The sequence below is a fragment of the Palaemon carinicauda genome, chromosome 9 (genome assembly GCF_036898095.1).
Source record: "Palaemon carinicauda isolate YSFRI2023 chromosome 9, ASM3689809v2, whole genome shotgun sequence".
NCBI lineage: Eukaryota > Metazoa > Arthropoda > Malacostraca > Decapoda > Palaemonidae > Palaemon > Palaemon carinicauda.
The window spans coordinates 79,181,492-79,193,475 of NC_090733.1; the positions used below are offsets into that span (position 1 = coordinate 79,181,492).

At 37.2% G+C, this 11,984-nt stretch overlaps 1 protein-coding gene across 2 annotated transcripts in view; it reads right to left on the reverse strand.

Moving 5' to 3' along the window:
• Nucleotides 1–9,438, reverse strand: part of LOC137647020 (SET and MYND domain-containing protein 4-like) — an 11,621-nt gene extending 2,183 nt beyond the window's left edge. Inside the window, exons 1-3 of one of the 2 annotated variants that reach the window (XM_068380126.1) lie at nucleotides 9,092–9,144; nucleotides 203–945; nucleotides 1–80 (exon numbers count right to left, since the gene is read on the reverse strand). The exon at nucleotides 1–80 is cut by the window's left edge and continues 42 nt beyond it. In XM_068380126.1, coding sequence (XP_068236227.1) covers nucleotides 1–80; nucleotides 203–945; nucleotides 9,092–9,129 — 861 coding nt within the window. In that variant the 5' untranslated portion in view covers nucleotides 9,130–9,144. Of the gene's footprint in view, nucleotides 81–202; nucleotides 946–9,091; nucleotides 9,145–9,350 lie in introns of those variants that run through there. The other variant, XM_068380127.1, reaches the window with a different exon arrangement.
• Between the last annotated feature and the right edge of the window lie 2,546 nt (nucleotides 9,439–11,984).

Sequence of the window (11,984 nt, forward strand, 5' to 3'; positions counted from 1 at the left end):
TAAACAGTAATAACAGTACAGGTGACGCTTATCGTGGTCTACTTCAAGGCTATAGGCTTCCTCAATCCCTATGAGTTCCCCTGTAACAGAAAAGTAGAGATCTAAAGTTACATAGTCTACTGTTACATAGGAAATAGAAATATCTTTAAAAATTTTCCACCTTCAAGAAAAATATCTAACAAAAATTCTGTTTAGCACCAACCTGGTTTTATGTATTCCGTAGTAATGAAAGACTTTCCTCGACCAGGAATTTCTATAAGCTTAATTTTTTTTGATATCTCAAAACGATTTTTTGATGAAGGATCTTTAGTAGTTGTTGATAATAAATGAGCTGGTAAGTCATCGGCAGATGCTCTCTTAAGATAAGGCTTTACACTTCCAGCTGCCTTTTCCTTTAAAAATGCTAAACATTTTTCTTTCCTTTCAATAAGCTTAGCACTTAACTCTTTTGGGAAACCATGCATAAAAGCCAAATCGATATCTTGAATGCATTCCTTATACATTTTAAACTCGTACAGCACAGCAGATCTATTGGAAAAACCAACAGCCAGGGATCTATAATTTCCTTCACCAGCGCCTTCACAAGCAATACCATAGGCCCCCATCGTTTCCATTCCAGGCTTTTTAATAAAAGGGTGAGGAGCATTTATGATTGCCAAATTGTAATGCCAACAGGCAGTTTGTAAATCTCTCTTTTTGTAATGATCATTCCCAATTTGCCTGTTTTCATTAGCCGTTTTATCACACTTAGTTGATAAAACCAAGTCTACGGAAAGATGCTGATGAGCTTCTTCCAAGTTCCATATGAATGTAAACAATTCCTGGAAAGTCTTTGCACCATTAACGCTGTTTTTGGCAAATAAAAGTTTCATAGGATCCCTCTGGATGCTATTCGCCACATCTTGAACTAATTCTAAGAAGTCTTTTCTCCCCATTATGTTGAATCTGAAAGAAGTGTTCATGAACATTATCTTACTTTGGAAAACCTACAATGTACATAATTTTGAAGGCCAAATATTTCCGATAGATGAGGACAACTAAGGCCTATTGAACTAAATTTACCATATCAAAATCCTTAAGATTATCGATGTTAAAATGACTCCATATGTAGCTTTTAAAGCTGCAGAGAACAGCATTTATTCCATTTGATGATGTTTTCACATTACATACAAAATGCAAGCGTGCCCAAGGTTAACAAGACTCAAGGGTAATTTCTAGCAAGTAAACATGGTTATATTAGGTTTATGGATGCATGCCAAAATAGCAGCTGATAACTAAAATGGCAGACGTGGTGGTATAAGATATATTTAAGAAAACTATAGGGAGAATACATGCATAGAACCTAGACATTGCTTTGAAACTTTGAAATCTGGTTTCCTTCACTCCTCGGAAATTTAAATCTTAGCAAACTTACGATATGTACGGTATAGAGAAGTCTCAGATTGAAATTTTACTCTTTTCTGTATCTATTCCTCACGATTAATTCTTCTGATCCCTTAACATCGGGTTCATCTGCTAGATAATCGGCTAATATAACCTCCATCTATATAGCACATAGCATTGTAAAACCATGCAGATTTAAAATAGCAAACCAGCCAAATGCTTGCAAGGAACGGCTTTGTATCTGCATCGTCCTCAATCAGCTCAGACTCACAGCCTTTTTGTCTAGACACTAGCGGATGCTCATGATAAAAAATGTTGCGCTGATTTTGTTTATAAATTATTCCTTATGCATTTCATCTATCCTGCTCATGCCTGGATTATGATTAACATAACTTCGTCCAATGTAGCATGAATGGTTCTCAATATAGATTCCAACACTAAGTATCTGCGGTGTTTTACCCTTTGTTATAACTAAACCAAATTCTTGCCAGTATTAGGGAATGGATGACAAACAAATTAAAATAAAATAAAACAGATTATGGTGGTTGAAATGAACGGCCAAAGAAACTTATGCGGCAAGCAAATAGGCAAATAAACAAATATCTGTCCTAATATCTGGTAAAGTTAGTGATATAGGAGTATCTCTTGGTTGTAACTAATGTTTTAATGCCAGAATGAATAATGTAAAGCAGTAAAAACCGCTAGATATAAACTTTAAAACATGAGCATTCTGTACAGAAACTAGTGATTAACTGAGTTATTACCAGGGATGACTACTTTAACTCCATCTACCACAGTCTACCAAAAGTGCAATTTAAGAAATTTAACATCTCCTACGCCTACAGCCGCAAAGGGCCTTTGTTAGATCTCGTCAATAGTCTATTTTGAGCTTTCAAATGAATACTTCAACACTCATCTACTTCACTTTTCAGTCCTCAGTCATGTAGGCCTGGGTCTTCCAACTATTCTAGTGCCTTGTGGAGCCCAGTTCAAAGTTTGGTGAACTAATCTTTTGAGGAGTGCGAAGGGCATGCCCAAACTATCTCCATCTACCCCTCACCATGATCTCATCTACATATGACACAAAAGTAATCTCTAGTTTTGTTTCTAATCTTGTCCTGCCATGTTTTTTTAGAGGTCTTTGTTCTCAAATCTACAAAATCTGATGGATCTATCATACTTTCACTGTCATACGACGACTCAAGTCCATACAGTACCACCGATCTTATTAATCTGATATAAAGCCTGTTTCCTATATGTAATCTCAGGCGATTTGATCTCCAAATTTTACTTAACCTAGCCATTGTCTAATTTTCTTTCTTAATCTTACAGGAAACTCCGATTCTGAGGATCCTATATTAGATCCTAAATATTTAAATTATTCCACCTCATTAACCCTTTCTCCTTGTAATGATATTTCATCTTCCATTGCATATTCCATTCTCATCATCTGTCTTTATTCTATTTATCTTGAGCCCAACTCCCTGTGAGATTTCATGGATTCTGGTAAGCAAGCTTTGATAGTCCTGTGGTGTTCTGCTAACAAGCATAGAGTCATTAACATACTCTAGTTCAGCTTATTTTCTATTACCAATCCAGTCCAATCCATTTCCACAATCCCCGTTCTATGCATTACAAAATCCAAAATTACAAATCATGATAAAAATAGGAACAAGACTGATTGATAGCCCTATATGTCCCACCTCGAGAAAGGATCACTCCTATATTAATTGATTTACACTGGATGCTTAATAAAGCAAGAGCAAGAGTTAAAAATATGCACAATAACCCATTAAATTATCAGACCCCGAAGTCAAAAATACCTAAGAATTGATACATGTTTAGCAGCCAACAGAGTTGACGCGTGAATATTTACAGATGGTTTCAAATTATTGCGACCAAGACCAAGATATGTCTACTGTAGGTTCTAGATCTTTCAAATATGCAGCCCCAAGACTATATAATAAGGTCTCACTAGACATTTGAAAGACTTTAGATATTAAGGCTTTCAAGAAGAAGCTGAAGACTTTTCTAGGGCTTCGGTAATGTGAATTTGGCATTAAACGGGCAATGAGCTGTGTGAAATGCTGAATGCCTTGGAAAATACGATAAAATGACTGAAGGTCCGGTAGAGCGTAAGGTTTCCTTGCAGTATGGGACCAGAAAGGCAGACCTTCAGGTACCTTTTAAGTAGTGTATGTCCATTATCTGTTCCAAGATAATCGCCTTGCGACTATTCATAGCTATAAAAGGAGTCATGAAACTTGGAGAAAAGTTTGGGACGCATATTAATCGGAGATTTTACACTACACTTAATGTAACTAGAACACGCGACACAAGCAAGGGGTAACCCATCAGACTATGGATTTTTGATAAATCAAAACTTATTATGATACCCATTAAGTGTATTTCTATATTCTTACCAGATACTCTATAGTTAAAAAATCTGGTAAATATTGATGTTAACATAAATTGCATCAGAGTCTTGAAAAAATGGATCACATATAGGGAACAGGAAAATTTTGATGCTGAGAATTTTATTGAAGCTAGTGTAGCGCAAATGTCTTGTGAGAACGCACAATGTGAACATACGGTCTATAGAGAAGGTGTTGGGTGTTATACCAAGAAATATAATGACAATTTTGGAAAAATGTATGATACCATGTGTCCCATAAAGAGCAAATGAATAGTTGTACGCGAAAATGTTAGATGGTATAATAGTGAGCTACTAAAGGCAAAAAGACAGACGTAAGATGGAAGGTAGATGGAAAAGAGCCAAATCCTCACAAGCCAGAAATCTATATAATAAGGCCAGAAATTACTAACATCCTGTTAGAAAAAACAAAAAGAAAAATCTACAATGGCGAAAGCAAAAAAAAAACTAATAACATAAGGGACTTTCACAAAAACATTGATGATTGGATGGAATTAAAGAAAAAAGCACGTCTTGCCTGATGATATTTGTGCAGAGAAACTTGCTATATTCTTCAATGAAAAAATTGAAGAAATTTATAGAGGTTTCCCCCAAAATCACTCGGAAGGACAGTCAGTTATGCCAGTGAAGGAGGATAAGAAGTTAATAAAATTTAAGGAAATAAATATGTGCGACTTGTTAAAGGCTATGAGAGAGATGATGAATACATATTGTGGAAACTACCCTTTCCCAAACAGTTCAATAAGTGAAGCTCAAAACAAGCAAGTTTTATATAATATTTACCTGAACATAATTAACCTAAGTATATCACAATGAGAGTGGTGAGAGATTGGTAGATATGTGTGTTGAACAAGAGATGGTAATAAGTGCTAGCTTTTTTAAAAAGAAAGATAAAAATAAGTATACATGGGTAAGAGTGGCAAATGGAATAGTAGTAGAAAGGGCATTAATGGATTATGTGTTGATAACTAAAAGAATGTTTGGAAGATTGAAAGACGTGCACGTGTTTAGGGGTATGGCTAACGGTATGTCTGATCATTTTTTGGTGGAAGGAAAATTGGTTGTAGCAAAAGAGTGGGGGAATAGAGTAGGTGGATGTAAAAGGGAGCTAGTGAGGGTTGAAGAGCTAATAAAACCGGGGGTAAAAAGTAAATATCAGGAAAGGTTGAAAATGGCATATGACGAGGTGAGAGTAAGAGAAACTGGTAATTTAGAGGAGGAGTGGAAGTTAGCAAAAGAAAATTTTGTTGGGATTGCAAGTGATGTATGTGGCAAGAAGGTTGTTGGAGGCAGCATGAGGAAGGGCAGTGAATGGTGGAATGAAGGAGTGAAGGTAAAAGTGGAAGAGAAAGAGAGGGCTTTTGAAGAATGGCTGCAGAGTAATAGTATAGAGAAGTATGAAAAATATAGAGAGCAAAAGGTGGAAGTAAAGCGCAAGGTACGTGAGGCAAAGAGGGCAGCTGACCTGAGGTGGGGCCAGGGACTGGGTCAGTCATATGAAGAGAATAAGAAGTAGTTTTGGAAAGAAGTGAAGAGAGTAAGGAAGGCCGGCGCAAGAATTGAAGAGTGAAAGATGGAAATGGAAGGTTGTTAAAAGGAGAGGAGGCAAGGAAAAGGTGGGCGGAATATTTTGAAAGTTTGCTGAATGTTGAGGATGATAGGGAGGCAGATATAATTGCTGTTCCAGGTGTTGAGGTGCCAGTGATGGGAGATGAGAATGAGAGAGAGATTACAATAGAGGAAGTGAGGAGAGCACTAGATGAAACGAGAGTAGGAAAAGCATCTGGTATGGATGGTGTGAAAGCTGAGATGTTGAAGGAAGGGGGTGTGACTGTACTTGAATGGTTGGTGAGATTGTTTAATGTGTGTTTTGTGTTGTCATTGGTACCAGTAGATTGGGTTTGTGCATGTATTGTACCACTATATAAGGGTAAGGGAGATGTGCATGAGTGTTGTAATTCAAGAGGTATTAGTTTGTTGAGTGTAGTTGAAAAGTGTATGGTAGAGTACTGATTAATAGGATTAAGGATAAAACAGAGAATGCAATCTTGGAAGTACAGGGTGGTTTTAGAAGAGGTAGGGGTTGTATGAATCAGATTTTTACAGTTAGGCAGATATGCGAGAAATATTTAGCAAAAGGTAAGGAGGTGTATGTTGCGTTTATGGATCTGGAGAAAGCATATGATAGAGTTGATAGGGAAGCAATGTGGAATGTGATGAGGTTATATGGAGTTGGTGGAAGGTTGTTGCAAGCAGTGAAAAGTTTCTACAAAGGTAGTAAAGCATGTGTTAGAATAGGAAATGAAGTGAGCGATTGGTTTCCGGTGAGAGTGGGGCTGAGACAGGGATGTGTGATGTCGCCGTGGTTGTTTAACTTGTATGTTGGTGGAGTGGTGAGAGAGGTGAATGCTCGAGTGCTTGGACGAAGATTAAAACTGGTAGGCGAGAATGATCATGAATGGGAGGTAAATCAGTTGTTGTTTGCGGATGATACTGTACTGGTAGCAGACACAGAAGAGAAGCTTGACCGACTAGTGACAGAATTTGGAAGGGTGTGTGAGAGAAGGAAGTTGAGAGTTAATGTGGGTAAGAGTAAGGTTATGAGATGTACGAGAAGGGAAGGTGGTGCAAGGTTGAATGTCATGTTGAATGGAGAGTTACTTGAGGAGGTGGATCAGTTTAAGTACTTGGGGTCTGTTGTTGCAGCAAATGGTGGAGTGGAAGCAGATGTACGTCAGAGAGTGAATGAAGGTTGCAAAGTGTTGGGGTCAGTTAAGGGAGTAGTAAAAAATAGAGGGTTGGACATGAATGTAAAGAGTTCTGTATGAGAAAGTGATTTTACCAACTGTGATGTATGGATCGGAGTTGTGGGGAATGAAAGTGATGGAGAGACAGAAATTGAATGTGTTTGAGATGAAGTGTCTGAGGAGTATGGCTGGTGTATCTCGAGTAGATAGGGTTAGGAACGAAGTGGTGAGGGTGAGAACGGGTGTAAGAAATGAGTTAGCGGCTAGAGTGGATATGAATGTGTTGAGGTGGTTTGGCCATGTTGAGAGAATGGAAAATGGCTGTCTGCTAAAGAAGGTGATGAATGCAAGAGTTGATGGGAGAAGTACAAAAGGAAGGCCAAGGTTTGGGTGGATGGATGGTGTGAAGAAAGCTCTGGGTGATAGGAGGATAGATGTGAGAGAGGCAAGAGAGCGTGCGAGAAATAGGAATGAATGGCGAGCGATTGTGACGCAGTTCCGGTAGGCCCTGCTGCTTCCTCCGGTGCCTTAGATGACCGCAGAGGTAGCAGCAGTAGGGGACTCAGCAGTATGAAGCTTCATCTGTGGTGGAAATGTGGGAGGTTGGGCTGTGGCACCCTAGCAGTACCAGCTGAACTCGGCTGAGTTCCTGGTTAGGCTGGAGGAACGTAGAGAGTAGAAGTCCCCTTTTTTGTTTTGTTTCTTGTTGTTGTCGGCTACCCCCAAAATTGGGGGAAGTGCCTTTGGTATATGTATGTATATCACAATCCTGTTTTCCTAGCTGTGAAAAAACTGCGTTGATCAAACCAATATACAAGGGAAAAGGTAATGTAAACGAGCTAAATTCATATAAGCCCATTTCAAATTTATCCTACATGTCGAAGCTTATTGAAAAAATAATAAGCGAGCAATTATGGGTGCATATCGATGAGTTAAGAGGTATTCCCGGAAAATCAATCGACCTACAGAGCTAATCACTCTACAGAAAATACCTTATGCTCAATAATGAATGATGTGATAAGTCTTCTTGATGAGGGAAAGTGTGGAATTTTTATTATGTTAGATCTTAATGCTGCATTTGATATTGTTGTGCGCGAGTACTTACTTGACAAAGTCTATTTGAGTGAATGAGGAAGCCCTTGAATTTTTGCAAAGTTACTTAATGAATAGGAAGACTATTGTAGAAGTTTCTGGAAACCGATCCAGTGAGAGAATTTTTATGAAAGGTGTACCACAGGGTAGTGTTCTAGGCCCTATCTTGTTCAACATATATACTATCGAGCTATCACACATCTTGAAAACACAAAAAGTGGGCTTTAAACTGTATGCAGATGATACACAGTTCTACCTTCCAATTTCAACAACACAAGATACAAAGAAGAAAATTGATGAGATAATGACTGAAATAAACACATGGATGCAGAGGAAAACGCTTAAATTAAATGATAAAACAATGTATGTTTTTTGGCACAAAGGAAGCTTTGAAGAATTACCAGTTAATTCAAAGTATAAAAATTGATGACGCTGATGATGAGATTGTGCCCGTTGTGAAAAATTTGGGTGTACTGATACTGTAATTTGTCAATGAGGGACCAAATAGTGAACCCAGTGAAAGTGTGTAATTATCACCTGAGAAACAAAGCATTTATTAGAAAATATTTAACAGAGGGCAGTACAAAAATTTTAGTGACGAGTCACGTAATATCAAGGCTTGATTATTGCAATTCGTTATACTATAGAGTGCCCAATACACTACTAAGAAAGCTAAAAAATGTGCAAAACCGGGCGGCTAGACTGATAAAAGGCATTAAACTACGGAAGAGAATAACTCCTGCAATGATCGATCTACATTGGTTACCTGTGAAGGCTAGAATTGAATTTAAGATTTGCTTGTTGACTCACAAATCACTTACAAGTGATAAGCCTAAATATCTTCGTGATTGCTTGGTCCCCTACCCTCAAGCTATCAGCGTTGCTATAAGAGACATGCCGATGACCCACAGACTATTCGAAATCAGTGTGAATCATGCAATAGGAGGAAGAACGTTTAGTTATGCTGCACCGAGACTTCAACGACCTTCCACTTGATGTCAAGAATAGCAAAAATGTGGCAGTTTTCAAGAAAAACCTGAAGACTTATCTTTTTAGAAAGTGTTATAGTGACCTGAAAAACTATTAAGCCTGAATATAAATGCTAGCGAAATAACAGATAAGATACAGAACAAAATATAAACTGGGAAGAAATTTTCACACACCAAGGCCCGCCTGAACAGACTTTGTTGTCTGATGGAGGGCGAGAAATAAACCCGTAAAAGTAAGTAAGTACCCAAAAAAGGATTGGGATAGAATCCACAATTGAATTATCAGTCCGATGCACTTGTCATAATCTTCCGGACCTGCAACGGATCATTTAGTTCTTTCAAATGTAGTTCAGAGACCAAACCCATCCTTTTTGAGTTCTTAGATAATAAAAAGAAGAAACTCAGGATGTTACAAAAAAAAGAAAAAAAAACAGTGTTACACAAACCTTTCGAATATATATTCACAATTGAAAAGAACTGACATTAACTAAACAGATTTCATATAGCGATATCAATTCAATGGTAGCACTTCATCGAACTAAGTGCTAATGTAACTGTGACAAAGAGCCCATGAAGACACTTTCTATACTCCCACTAATATGTGATAGCCTTCATTCAAATGTAAAATACAAGCACGAGTATCTACTAAAACACAAATACAATGAAAAAATAGATCGCATAGTAAACGAACTATCTGCACCGTACCTTTCCCACGCAGTGTATGCGTGCTACTCAACTGAAAAAGATACACTGAAAAAATCATCTGTCAATTTGGTCAAAACCAACTTCTCACCTGCTTTCTCAAACTAATGACCTTTCGGGGTGATGGCAGTTTCAGAGAACTACCGGTTGTTTAATGGTAGTTTGGTACTCTATTCAAAATATATTTGCAGGAATTAAAACATAAAATATTTGAATTGCTTATATAGTAGACTTCAATAAGATGTAAGCTACAATGAAGACACTCGCATTTTTCTACATCTATTTAAAAACTATAAAGTAGTATAAATTGAATCTCACAGATATTATAGGGGCAAGGGCATTTTGATTACTTCTGTTGTTTCGTCAATTTGTTCCAGTGAACGAGAGACAGATTTTCTTTTGAAGTAGGTTACTTTTTCAAAGTTGATTATGATATCCGTGATTGAAGTATGGTCATTATTATTATTATTATTATTATTATTATTATTATTATTATTATTATTATTATTATTATAAGTAACTTGAAGTAAACACCATGCAGTGTCAAAGAATCTTGGATATTAGGAATCCACACTTATATATTGTTGTATATCTAAAAAAACACGGGAGCTTTCGCACTTTTTTTCAGTGTATCTCCAGCTTCAGTCTTAATGAAATTTACGTTTCCATTTGCAGTTGATTTCGTATTAAGAATTTGTAGGTTATATCTTCGAGATGTTTTTTAACCTTATTATTTTTCCTGTTGGCGAAATTAGCTTATGCTTGCGCTGATTTGATTATTTTCCACCAGTGAGTTATTGGGTCCTTTGGCTGGCCAGGCAGTATTGCATTGGGTCCTTCTCTCTGGTTACGGTTCATTTTCCCTTTGCCTACACATACACCGAATAGTCTGGCCTATTCTTTACACATGCTCCCTTGTCCTCATACACGTGACAACATTTAGATTACTAAAAATTCTTTTTCATCCAAGGGGTTAATAATTGTAATGTAATTGCTTAGTGGCCTCTTTCCTCTTGGTAAGTATAGAAGAGACTCTTTAGCTGTGGTGAGCAGCTCTTCTAGGAGAAGGACACTCCAAAATCAAACCATTGTTCTCTAGTCTTGGGTAGTGCCATAGCCTCTGTACCATGGTTTTACAATGTCTTGGGTTTGAGTTCTCTTGCTTGAGGGTACACTTGGGCACACTATTCCATCTTATTTCTCTTCTTATTGTTTTGTTAAAGTTTTTTTTATAGATTATATAGGAAATATTTATTTTAATTTTGTTACTGTTTTTGAAATATTTAATTTTCCCTGTTTCCTTTCCTCATTAGGCTATTTTTCCTGTTGGAGCCCATGGGCTTCTGGCATCTTGCTTTTCCAAGTGGGGTTCGGTATTAGCAAGTAATGATAATAATAATAATAGATTTTTTCCTTACCTTTCTCAGCATATATCATTTTTGTTTTGTTTAGAAGCTATCAGTGTTTGGAATGCTAACAATTATAAGCTACCAACTTTGTCAGTAAGGTTATTTGTTTTTGGGTCAGTAGTCTGAGTAGAATTCGCTGAGTTAACAGCAACATTCCCAATGTTGTATTTCAATTCGGCAATTCTTGCTACATGTTCTCCTATTGTAGGCTACTATTCCTCATCTGTAGCGCTTCCTCCATTTTAGAGGTTTTCGTATTGACATCCTATTTTTTCATTGGAATTTTAGCTCCATCTAAACACTCAGGACAGAGCCTTTGCATTTTTTTTTCAGTGGTGTTAGAATATACAGACACACTTCTTGTGCTAGTGGCTATTACAAAGATCCACTCGAACGGCAAATTTCCGTCATGCTATAGTTTTATTTTTACTTATGTTCTATAAGAACTATTTAATTTTTTTCCCACAAAAGTGAACGCGAACAACTAAGAGAGAGAGAGAGAGAGAGAGAGAGAGAGAGAGAGAGAGAGAGAGAGAGAGAGAGAGAGAGAGAGAGAGAGCAGACAGGCTTTAGAAGCAGGCATTTAGCAAATGACTCTACTGGTCGGGAGTTCGAGACACGCTGAAGCTAGCTCGATAGTTTCTTTTAGTATCTGCAACCTCAACATACTTGTGAGATAGAGATTGGGTGTTTGGTGGAGAAGAAGGAGAAGTAGAGAGAGAGAGAGAGAGAGAGAGAGAGAGAGAGAGAGAGAGAGAGAGAGAGAGAGAGAGAGCATTTTCACCAACATTGTTCCACGAACTTACTCGAGTTCTGTTTACTTTAGTATTCGATTTTATAATAACAAAAGACAGTATAATATAGGTACATGCTTTTGTTAAAAGAAATGTATTCAATAGAGATGGCATCGTATTAACTACCCATGCAAAGATTCATTCAAATCTACTCCTTTTAGAAAAATTTTATGAATAAATAACAAGAAAATGATCTTCATAACCATGAGGAAGTGTAACGAAAAGATGATGTACAGAATAGAAAATATATCACCGTGAAAGTAACAGTAAATAATATCAAATGTGAAGAATCCTCTTCATGATTTATCATTTTTTATTTTTTCTATTTCTATTGATTTCAGTCACTCCTCTCTTTCCGGGTTTTTGTTGTGCCCGTTCCACGTTACGTTGCCGGTCCAATATGACGACTAGTAATAAAAATTCCTTCTTTTCCC